This window comes from Dasypus novemcinctus, chromosome 18 (genome assembly GCF_030445035.2).
Source record: "Dasypus novemcinctus isolate mDasNov1 chromosome 18, mDasNov1.1.hap2, whole genome shotgun sequence".
Lineage (NCBI taxonomy): Eukaryota > Metazoa > Chordata > Mammalia > Cingulata > Dasypodidae > Dasypus > Dasypus novemcinctus.
Window position 1 is genome coordinate 54621967 of NC_080690.1, and position 12011 is coordinate 54633977.

A 12011-nucleotide genomic window follows, 5' to 3' on the forward strand; every position below is an offset into this window, starting at 1 on the left:
CTCCCAACTCACTTTGAAATCTCTTAGTCATAAAAACTATTTTATTTAATATTTCCCCCTTTCAGTCAAAGTCTTTCTCCAAATGCATCACTGATTAATGCTTGGTAATAATCCCTCAGTGCCAGGAAGGTTCATCCCTGGGAGTCATGTCCATATTGAGGGGAAAGTATTGAGTTTATTTGCAGTTTGACTTAGACAAAGGCCACATTTGAGTAACAAGGTTTTCAAAAGGTAACTTTTAGGCATTAATTATAATTATGCTAAGCATCATTATTACAGGAATAAGGTTCATAAAGGCAAGCACTAAGGTCAAGGGCTTCACATATCAGCCTGTTTTCTTTTTTTAGGCAAGGCTTATACATTCCAGAGATTTTTGCCATCTTATTTGAGAAGTTGCAGGACTTCCCCAGGATGGAAGTTTAATATTTTGTTAGCTACTGTGTTGGCCTCTGAGAAAATATACCTATGAAAAAGAATACATTTATGTCCAATAGATGTATGCTTTAGGTGCATTTTCAACCCATATACCACCACTATCAACACCCCATATTAGTGACAACATACCCTTCTTGTAACTCCTGAAAGAACTTTCTTATACTTGTTTTGTTACCCACAACCCTCAGCCACCCAGAGTTCACTGTGTTAGTCTCCCCCTTTTATCCTCTAGCTTTCCTTCTAGCAACATGTAAGACCCAAAGCTTCCCCTTTCAACCACATTCACACTCACACTTCAGCCCTGACAATTACATTCACATCACTGTGCCACCATCACCTCTATTTCCAGACCATTACAATCAGCCTAATTATAAATTCTCAGCAACTGCTTCTTAAAGAGGACTTCTCTAAAGTAGCCGCCTGCCCCTCCTTGAGGGTCACAGCACAGGGATTACCAGCAGGGAACCCACCTGGGCCACTCCCCTGCTTTAAGAGTTTCTACCTTCATCCTCCTTAAGGGGTATAATGGTTGTGAGGATGGAATGAATCATGTCGGTGAATGCTTAATGCCCGGCCAATAAAAGGTGGCTGTGAGGGTCCCGCCCACACTCCTCTCCCTCCCCTTGAGCTCCTGCAGAAACTGGCCACTCCTCTCTTTGTTCCTCCCTAACCCAGCTCCACCCATAGCCCTTGAGTGGCCTGTTGAGCCGCCTGTTTCTTGCTCACACTTATTCCTCGGCCTTTCCCAAGACTGCTCCATCCCATGGCCTCCCCTCTGCTTGTTGCCATACATCTGTGCCTGGCTTCCACCTCCCCTCTCAAACCTCTTAGCCTAGGGGAAAAATGAATGTTAAACAAGGAAATGTAGAATTATAAATTGTCATAAGCACTGTGATGGAAAAGATCAGGGAGCCACAAGAGAGAATAGCAAGGGTGTGCTGCTGATGTTCAGGTTGGGGTGGTCAAGGTCGCTGAGATCTGAAGAGCGGTCAAGGGCACTGAGATCTGAAGGGCAAGGAAGTGCCACACACAGATGGAGGGGTGTGGAGAGTGTTCCTAGCAGAGGCGATGGCACAACTGGCCCAGAGGCAAGAGGGAGCCGCACCTCTGCCACCCTTTCAAGCCCACTCAAGACTTTTCTAGACTCCCCAAGGATTGACTCCACCCCACCCCTAGGTACATATCAATAATCACATATCTCTGGCACTTTCAGGACCCACATCCAAGCAAGCCCAGCAGAAAATGTGCATAAAAATAAAAGTGGAAACTTTTACTTTATTAAAAAATATATATTCCATCAAATATTCCCTCTTCAAAAGCATGCGCTGTAGGATTCCTTTAAGGAGGGATTCCTCAACTGCATGTGAAATGATGTCCAGCACAGAGGAAGTACTCAACAAATTCTTGGTGATGAACAAATGGTTGGTTTTAGGAAAATGCAGGCAGTAGATGCCTGCAATTTGCTTTGAAATGCATTAAAAATATATGGAGGCATGGATAGGTGAGTGGGTATGTGATAGCAAGTTAGTAAAATGCTAGTGATAGGCTCTAGATGGTGGGTATACAGTTGTTCAGTGTAAAAGGCCTTTCATCTTCGCGGTATGTTTGAAATTTTTCAAAATAAAGTATGGGGGAAAAGAAACACGCAATAAAATGATGGTAGCCTATAAATAGAGGGAAACACAGTGAATAAAGGTGTTGAGGACATCCCCTTTATTGGGATGCACTGCTTTGTAGTTGTTTTCTTATTTTGTTCATATGCCTCTCTCCCCAGGGAGACTATAAATTCCCTGGTGGCAGGATCTTGTCTCTCATTTTCGGTCCCACAAATAGATGGAATTTTGGAGCTTGAAGCAATGTTTGTCGTCCTGCCCTGCAGACACGCCACCCGGGCAGCAGAGGAGGAAGTCGGCCCCTGGAGGGGAAGTGAGCTGCCCACAGGCACTTGTTCCTGTTTGGGAGGCAGATCCCCCCACCCCCACCCCGGGACCAGTGCCTGGGAAGGGTTGTAGAGAGACTGTGTAGGCAGCAGGGAGAGCTGTGGTTCTGGCGACAGGGAAATCAGCTCCAGATCTGCCACTTTCTCATAGGGGGCCTCGGGCAAGTGCCCTGGCCTCTCCGAGCCTGAGTTTCCCCATCCATGTTATTGGGCTAATAAGAGGACTTCGACCATTGGGCTGTTGGAGGCTTAAACAGAAGAGCACAGGAGCTGGAACCCTGTGTCAATACGCAGTAGCTGCTGCCATTATTCCTCTGGCCACAGGTCCCGAAACTGGGCCTCCTGGGTCTCCACCCTGTCGTTGGTAAAGAGCCCTCCCTGCTGGTCGTCACTGTTCCCCCCGCGGGAGCCCTCGGCCCTCTCCCTCTTCCCCTGCACAGACTGCCCACGTGTGCCTGTTCACGGACTCCCCTCCCTCCCTGTGTTCAGAATATCTTTGGTAGCTCCTAGGCTGTTTCTCTCCCTCCACTTGCTGCCTGCGACGGGCTGGGCCGGGCCATGTCTCTTCACTTGCGCAAGCCTCTAGGCGCCTCTCTGTAAAACAGGGCCAGTCTCAGTCCTCCCACCCAACTGGGTGCTTGGAGACCGCACCCAGCAGAGAGCCGGCAGGCCTTCGTTGCACCATAAATACAAGTGATTCTGACTGTCCCTTGAGGTGGCAGCTCCTTGGGCTCCATCTCGGCTCCCACTGTCCTCACTCTGGTGCTTCTGGGCCCAGCCCTGGCACAGGTGGCTCCCCTGCCCAGCACTCCAGTGTCAAGCACAACCCTGCACACTAGTGAGGCCCGGCTCACCCCTGTCCTCTCCCTGGCTGCCCTCCTAGATGGGGTCAGTCTGAAATCTCCAGCTGAGACTGGCCCACCCTGTGCCTAAGGCACCCAGCTCTTCAGTAGGGAAGTAAGGAGACCCACACACACAAAAAAACAAACAAACAAACAAAGTGTGTATATATATATATATATGTGTGTGTGTGTGTGTATCTCCCACCTGAGGGAGCACAGTGGACCAGGGTAAGGGAGTACATGTCACATTTATTCACATTTAGCCCTCTGAAGGGAATCCAGAAAACGATCGCCCACCCCCTGGTCATTGCCGCTGATAGGACAAAAGGAACATCCGTTTGCTCCACAAAGCCAGCACTTCAGCTTAGGGGATGATGTTGGTGATGCCCTGGGAGAGAGAGGGAGAGAGAGAGTGAATGCAAGGTGTACAGTCACCAGGGGCCAAGACACACAGACCCCTCTGAGAGAATTGAGAGGAAGATCGGGCCACGCTGGCTCAGGATTTGCTGGTGTTCTGGGGAATCACTAAGGGAGAGGAGCACCCAGATCTAGGAGGAATGAGGAGCCGGCCCTCCAGGCAGAGGTGTGGGGCCTCTGGAGGAACCAAGGAGCCTTGTCTGCTTTGCCCACCACTATAGCCCGGGTTCGGGCATACGTGAGCCTTTCGGGTCCAGGTGACATTCTGTGGGGTTGCTACACCCACTTACCCCGGCCCTAATCTCCAGCAGCTGATGTGCTAAATGCAAAAAGAAGAGCTGAGGCTTGACCGTGGGCCCAGAGCAAGGACCAGAATCCAAAGCAGCCTCCAGGCTGGGGGAAGGACCCTCTCAACTCAGGAAAGGACAGAGCCACAGGTTCCCAGCACCCCGTGCATGGGTGCAAGGCAGCAGGGGAGAACAGCAGAGGTACCGGTAGTGGCGTGGGGAAGGAAGGGAAGCTAGCCAGACACTCAGAATTGGAGGAGAGATGACAAGGACAGATGGCAGGCACATGGGGGGAGAGGTCTGCAGCCCCCTCCTACCTCGTTGGCTCCCAGATTTACATGGGTACCTGGAGATCTTTTCTCCCAGCTGGCACCTGCTTCAGGAAAGCACGCAAAAGACAAAAGCAGAATGTGAAGGGAAAAGAGTAGTTTGAGAAAGAGAAGACGAGAGCCGGCAAAGGCCGAGCCTGCCCACGGTGAAGTTGCCCCTGAGCAGGCAGCAGGAAGTGGAGGGGAGAGGATCTCCATGTGCGCACTCACCCTCCACAGAGCTGGGAAGTTGATGAAGGGTTCGTTGACAGAGGCCTGGAATTCAAGGAAAAGAGCGTTAGTCACCAGCCTCCATTCCGCCACCATCCCAGGGGTCCCAGTGACCACCACACCCCGGCCACATCCACGCTGGGAGACTTACTCCAGATGTCAGTGTGGTGGTTCCGGCCCCTCCGTGCTGGCCACCGGATCCGCCTTGATAACTGCTCTGTGAAGAAAGCCCAGGCCCTTGTTACAATGCCCTCAGCCCTGAAGGTCTCCCAAGGCTCTTCTCCCCTCTAGTGTGACTGGAGCTGAGAGGGGTGGAGAGGGCCTTACCCCCTCCCACACACACACACACATACACACACACATCCAGAAAGAACACCTGAGCCAGTGTTGCTGAGGGAACTCTTGCCAGCTAGGGAAAGCCAGGACGGAAGTCTGCCTCTGACATCTCCTGACTTCCTTTAATTTTAGTTAATGAAATGCTGTCAGGCACCGAGAAGCCTGGCTAGAAAGTACTCAGCAGTGCCTCCCCAGCTCCCCCCAGCCCCCAGCCACTGTTGCCAGTCCCCAATCCCATAACAGCTGCCCTCTCCTGGCCTCCACTGGGTCCATCTCTGCCTCCCGCTCCTTCTCCGTGGTCTCTTTCCCCCACTCCCACCCCTACCTGGCTCCTTGCCTGAAAGCAGATCTGGCTCTAGGCTCTGAGATCTGGGTCAAACCTCAAGATAGTATAGCATGTTGCTGTTCCCCAAGATTTTGTGGAGATGGGAGAAAGGGAATGGAGGCACACAGGAGTCGGCCTTCACCTGCTCCCCTAGCTCCCACCTTGGCTCCTGCTCTATTGAGAATGGTGCCACTTACCTCTCCCTACCTCCATACCTGAACCTTCCCTCTACATAAATGGAAAGCAGAGCCTCCAGGCAACCTCCACGATCTGGCAGTGTGGAGCAAGAGAGAGAAGCTCAACCCACCATGCGCCAAAGCTAGGTTCTAGCCACATGACCTTGGCAGATCCCTGCACCCTCTCTGAGACTCAGTTTCCTTATCTGAGAATCAGGGAGTCAGCACACTAGCTCAGACTACCTCAGAGGGTTGTTGTGAAGATTAAACAGATTAGGGTTTATCTCCAAATGCTGTTCCTCAGACTCACTCTTCAGTTCTGCATTTCCTCAACACTCACGTTGATGCTGCAATAGACTTTGGTCTCAGTGACTGTTTCCTGCTCCCCTGGAGAGGCTCCACGTTTCCCACTTCAGACCTCCTTGAACTAGCTAGATACCTGCCCTTTCTCTACAGGACATGGCCCCTTCCACACTGTCTGATACAGGGACTGACACCTAAGATGGTTTAATCCATCTGGCCAGCTGACTGCCAGTCCTTTGTGGGGGCGATGGGCAAGGAACAAGGAGAGACAATAGAGCCAGCCAAGCTTCTCTTCTTTTACCAAATTAAGGCTAGATGGATTCCCCAAATTTTCCCAAGGGTCTAACCTCTCCTCCTGCATCCCCATTGCCCCCACTGTCCCCATATCAGTTCACCTACATTCAGCAGCTTGTTGGCCTCCTTGCTGGCTTGGTTGGCCCCATGATGAACATTCTGCTCCAACCTCTCCGCCTCCTTCCCGGCCTGGCCAGCAGCATGGTGGACACCTTGACCAAGTTTCTCTGCTTCCTTTCCAGCCTGGCCAGCAGCATGGTGGACACCTTGGCCAAATTTCTCTGCTTCCTTCCCGACCTGGGTGAGCCCATTGTGGACCTCGTGGACCACTTTGTTTGCCTCCTTTCCAGCCTGTTCAACAGCATGGTGAACATCCTGGCCAAACCTCTCCACCTCCTTCCCAGCCTGGCTTATTCCATGATGGACCCCTTGGACCACTTTGTCTCCCTCCTTCCCAGCCTGCCCAGCAGCCTGGTGAACCCCCTGACCTAACTTCTCTGCCTCCTTCCAGGCCTCATTGACCCCATGGTGGACCCCCTGGCCAAACCGTTCTACCTCCTTCCCAGCCTGGTTAAGTCCATGATGGACGCCTTGGACCACTTTGTCTCCCTCCCTCCCAGCCTGCCCTGCTGCATAGTGAACATCCTGGCCAAACCTCTCCACCTCTTTCTCAGCCTGACTAACTCCATGATGGACCCCTTGGACCACTTTGTCTCCCTCCTTACCAGCCTGCCCAGAGGCATAGTGGATCCCCTGGCCCAACCTCCCTGCCTCATTCCCAGCCTGCCCAAAGGCATGGTCAATCCCCTGGCCCAACCTCCCTGCCTCATTCCCAGCCTGCCCAAAGGCATGGTCGATCCCCTGGCCTAACTTTCCTGCCTCACTTCCTGCCTGGCTGACCCCATGGTGGATCCCCTGGCCTAACTTTCCTGCCTCACTTCCTGCCTGGTTGACCCCATGGTGGATCCCCTGGCCTAACCTCCCTGCCTCATTTCCCACCTGGTTGACCCCATGGTGGATTCCCTGGCCCACCCTCCCTGCCTCTTTCCCAGCCTGCCCGAAGGCATGGTGGATCCCCTGGCCTAACTTTCCTGCCTCACTTCCTGCCTGGTTGACCCCATGGTGGATCCCCTGGCCTAACCTCCCTGCCTCGCTTCCCACCTGGTTGGCCCCATGGTGGATTCCCTGACCCAACCTCCCTGCCTCATTCCCAGCCTGCCCAAAGGCATGGTCAATCCCCTGACCTACCCTCCCTGCTTCTCTTCCTGCCTGGTTGACCCCATGGTGGATTCCCTGGCCCACCCTCCCTGCCTCGTTCCCAGCCTGCCCGAAGGCATGGTCGATCCCCTGGCCTAACCTCCCTGCCTCACTTCCTGCCTGGTTGACCCCATGGTGGATCCCCTGGCCTAACCTCCCTGCCTCGCTTCCCATCTGGTTGGCCCCATGGTGGATTCCCTGACCCAACCTCCCTGCCTCATTCCCAGCCTGCCCAAAGGCATGGTCGATCCCCTGGCCTACCTTTCCTGTCTCACTTCCTGCCTGATTGATCCCATGGTGGATCCTCTGGCCCACCCTCCCTGCCTCGTTCCCAGCCTGCCCGAAGGCATGGTCAATCCCCTGGCCTAACTTTCCTGCCTCTCTTCCTGCCTGGTTGACCCCATGGTGGATCCCCTGGCCTAACGTTCCTGCCTCTCTTCCTGCCTGGTTGACCCCATGGTCGATCCCTTGGCCTAACTTTCCTGCCTCTCTTCCTGCCTGGTTGACCCCATGGTGGATCCCCTGGCCTAACTTTCCTGCCTCTCTTCCTGCCTGGTTGACCCCATGGTGGATCCCCTGGCCTAACTTTCCTGCCTCACTTCCTGCCTGGTTGACCCCATGGTGGATCCCCTGGCCTAACCTCCCTGCCTCGCTTCCCACCTGGTTGGCCCCATGGTGGATTCCCTGACCCAACCTCCCTGCCTCATTTCCAGCCTGCCCAAAGGCATGGTGGATCCCCTGGCCTACCCTCCCTGCCTCTCTTCCTGCCTGGTTGACCCCATGGTGGATCCCCTGGCCCACCCTCCCTGCCTCGTTCCCGGCCTGCCCGAAGGCATGGTCGATCCCCTGGCCTAACTTTCCTGCCTCTCTTCCTGCCTGGTTGACCCCATGGTGGATCCCCTGGCCCACCCTCCCTGCCTCGTTCCCAGCCTGCCCGAAAGCATGATGGATCCCTGGGCCCACCCTCCCTGCCTCTCTTCCTGCCTGGTTGACCCCATGGTGGATCCCCTGGCCCACCCTCCCCGCCTCACTTCCTGCCTGGCTGACCCCATGGTGAACCCCCTGGATCACTTTGTTTGCCTCCTTCCCAACCTGTCCAGCAGCGTTGTTGACCCCATGGACAAACTTCTCTGCTTCCTTTCCTGCTTGTCCAATGGCATTGTTGGTCCCATGGGCCACCTTGTCCAAGCCGCTGTTGAAGCCCTGGATGTCCTTGTCCAGCTCCTTGCTGGCATGGGCCCCTGTGTTGCTAAGTCCATTAAAAACTCTCTCCACTTCCCTTCCAGCTTGAGTGATTCCATTATTGATGCCTTCCAGGGCTTTTCCCACCTCTCTCTCTGCATTGGTCAGCCCTCGGTTGATGCCTTCGATGACTGTCTCAAGGGGGTCATTGCTGGCTGCCCATCCAGGCAGGGCCCCCAAGAGCAGTAGCAGGAAGCAGGTGCTGGCCAAAGTAGCAGGATGCATATTGCTGGGAAGATGGGGAAGATGCAGAGAGAAGCCAGCGAAACAAGGCTGCTATTTATCTCAGCCTCCCTCCCTTTCCTCCACCCCTCATGACTCAGTCACACCTGTAAGGCACTGACTTGGTCCCCAGTCAAGGAGGTATTTCCCAGGGAGATTTGGGGTTGAGCAATGAGGAGGAGGAAGAAAGGATGAGTCATGAATGGAGAAGAACCCCGACATCTTTGCTTCTTGCCCCACTCGGGCTCTCCACCCCAGAGCCTAGATGTCTGTTCTTCCAACCACCACCTCTTTTCATTTCTCACCCACTGGCCATGTCTCCTCTCTCCCAACCCCTCCTTCAAGCACCCTCCATTTCTGGGATCAGGCCTGGTTCTTTAGCACCTTCACGCCTCTCAAGGGAGCTAAGTACTCAGCTCCCCAGCAGTGAGCATCTACAAGGATTGGAGGCACAGTTAGGGTAGGGAGAAACTCAGGGGAGTTGGGGGAGTCTTGAGACCTTGCTCTGCCCCACTTCCTGTACTCCAGCCACACGGTCTCCCCATTCCTCTAGCACACCAAGCCCATCCCTGCCTCGTGGTCTTTGCTCTTATCATTCTCTCTGCCTGGAATGCAGAACCCAGAGTTCCACCTGATTGGCTTCTCTTCCTTCTGTTCTTAGCTCAGATGTCACCTTCTCAAAAACGCCTTCCCTGAACACAACCCCCACACACACACACACTTACTCTATAAGATTATCCTTTTGTTTATTTTTTCATGTCACTTGTCACCATCTGAAACTACCTTTATTTTTATGGTCTCACCTACCAGATGGTAAGCTCCCAGAGTACAAGGGTCCTTGTCTGTGTTGGTAACTGCTATATCCCTGGCTTCTAGAACATTGCCTGGGGTTCAGTAAATAATTATAGACTGGAGAAAATGGATGGATTAGAAGCCAAAGGAAGAGGGTCCAAGTCTGAGTCTGAGTCCCCCCGGGGTTGCTGGAGGGAAGGGAACCTGGTACCCAGAACAGTAAAGGCTCCTGGGGGAGGGTTGCAGATTTAGGAACACGGATATTATTCTCATCACAGAACCCAGGCTTCCTGCCTCCCAGCCCTTGGGCAAGGGCAGGGGGCTGATTGCCATGAGCTGGGACAGGACGCAGTGTCTCCTGAAAAGCCGGTTGAGGCAGCCATGGGGAGAGGCCGAAGACCGGTGACAGCAGGAGACTGTTGGAGTCAGAGCCTGGGCTGGGGGCCAGGAGCTCATCCTTCCTGCCCTCCTCCCCCTGGGGCTTCTTAAGCCCCAACCCTGAAACCCCAGTGTTGTCATTTGGCACAAGTTGGAGAGGGAAAGAGCTGAGAGTGGTCTCAAGTGTGAAGAAGGTACATTAGCAGGAGGGGCCAATGGGGGTAGGTCTGTGGCCATGCAACTTCTCTACCTGGGAGCCAGTCTGGAGGAAGGCTGAGAACCTGTGGGTGGGTAGAGCTGGGTGCAGGAATGAAAGATATTTAGGTTCTGGTGCCAAAGGGAGAAACTGAGAGCAGGGGTGGGGTGGGATTACTGGTGGGAAGGCTGGGTAGGAAGGAATGTGCAGGGTGTGGGCAAGTGGGGGTGGCAGAGCTATGTGTGTGGGTGCCCAAGCCTAGCACGTGCTGGCACACTTGGCTCAAACCAGGACAAAAAGGCCCACTCACCCTGGGAGACCCATGGTGCCACCCCAGGTCCTGGACACTTGTCTCCTCCCAGACCCAAGGCTCCCGCCTTTTTGAGACTCTGCCTAGGGACAGTGACTAATTGTGCCACCCCTGCAAGCCATGCTTCATCAAATCTGGCTTCCAGGGTCACAGTCCAGGGGCAAAGCCAAATTCCTGGGCCACCTCAGGTGTGGCTTTTCTGCCCTTGTCCGGGGCCTAATGGAGGGTGTTTCCCATGCCAGGAGATGGCTGGGTGGGGAAGGATAGGTGGTGAGTGACCAAATCTTAACCCACCCCAAGACTGAGAGGCAGGGATTTTCCTTTGGAACTATCCTCCAGCACTTCTTTTCCACCCTACCCCCTGCCCAGGCTTCTATCTTCTGTCAGCCTCAATCGCTCTCCTCTAGTCTCTCCATTCCCACCTGCTCTGGTTTGATTCAGGACCTTGACATCTATCTTCAGAGCTGAGGTTGGCTTGGAGTTGTCTTTCTTTATGTCGTCTCCAGCTGTCTGGATAAGACAGCGGTGCTGGTTTCCTAGAGTAGGAGAGGTTTCGGGAGATGGGCCATCATGGCCTTCCCTGCTCCCTGCAAGGACTTTCTGAAGAATTGGCCATGTAAGTACAGAATGTTCTTGCCCATCAGTAGAAGGGCCTGCCTGGAGCCCCTCTGCAGAGGAGCCGCCACTGGCTGGCCTGGCTTTGGTGATGATCTGCAACAGTTAGTGTAGAATGGCAAATATTTGTTCCCTGATGATTTAGTAGCTCTTGCCCATAAAACCATCTGGACCTGAAACCTTTGGAGGACAGACCTTGAATCTTTCTGTTTCTTCTCTCATTATTGGTTTGCTCTTTCTTCTGGCACCAGTTTTGATCTCTTATATTGTCTAAGAAAATTTTGAAATTTCATCTAGATTTTCAAATCTGTTGTAAAGTTGTACAAATCCAGTCCCTTTATCAATCATGGTATTCTTGGTGCTCTTTTTTTTTTCCCCCCTTCCTTCCTTGATCATACATGTTAAAAAACATTTTAAAAGTCAGTCATGTTTTTGGTATTGGTTTGTTGAAATCTCCACATCTGTGCACCCAATTTCTTTCCAGTTCCACCTCTCCCAGGTCATCTGGGCAGGAGAACCTCACCCTTACCCTGCCCTATGACAGGCAGGTGCTTGGCCACCTGAGTTCCTGTGGAGGTGAAGGGAGAGCTTATGTCATTCTGCCCTTTCTTGCTTCCACCCCTCGCCCCAGGACGATGATGCCTTCCTGACCCAAACCCCTACGCCCCCTACAACGGGTCACAGCTGCGTGTCAACCAGCCCTGCAGGCGAAGCTGCCTGCCTGTGAGTCACAGATGTGCAAGGCAAGCCCCCAACCCCAGTGCTGGGGGCAGGGAAGCCACTGTCCATTTGTTCTTTTCCAAAAGTTTATGGAAAGCCTGCTTGTGCCAGGCATTGTTCTAGGTGCTAGAGGCACAGTGATAAGCAAAGCAGACCCAGGCCCAGGCTTGGGGGGGGGGGGGAGCTTACAGCCCACTGGGGAGACAGTGAACAAGTAAACCAATAATGATTAATAGATCGTGGCCGAGCTACATGAACAGCTACAAGGAAAAGTACTGGGAGCTGTGGGAAGGCATAACCCAGGGCTTGCTTAAGATTGGGGATCAGGGGAAACCCCTCTGAAGAGGTGACATTGAGCCAGCTCTTGGTTGGGGCCAACCAATCAA

The 12011-nt window shown here is 53.5% G+C and overlaps 1 protein-coding gene across 1 annotated transcript; it reads right to left on the minus strand.

The window, feature by feature from the left end:
- Positions 1-3452: 3452 nt before the first annotated feature.
- SBSN (suprabasin) lies at positions 3453-8617 on the minus strand. The gene is made up of 8 exons (XM_058279247.1): positions 8210-8617; positions 7629-8050; positions 6893-7196; positions 6449-6568; positions 5999-6394; positions 4611-4676; positions 4460-4504; positions 3453-3604 (listed from the first exon to the last, which is right to left on the minus strand). The coding sequence occupies exons 1-8, from the start codon at positions 8615-8617 to the stop codon at positions 3581-3583; spliced, it is 1785 nt and encodes a 594-aa protein (XP_058135230.1). The 3' UTR covers positions 3453-3580.
- Positions 8618-12011: the final 3394 nt, after the last annotated feature.

Bases quoted from the DNA above. Each gene is read 5' to 3' on its own strand.
- SBSN (XM_058279247.1), bottom strand. From the start codon at position 8,617: ATGCATCCTGCTACTTTGGCCAGCACCTGCTTCCTGCTACTGCTCTTG. The intron at 8,051-8,209 runs GTTCACCATGGG...AGGGTGGGCCAG, and splicing joins CAAACAAAGTGATCCAGGGG to GGGATCCACCATGGGGTCAA. The intron at 6,395-6,448 runs GTAGAACGGTTT...GCCTGGAAGGAG, and splicing joins TTAACCAGGCTGGGAAGGAG to GCAGAGAAGTTAGGTCAGGG.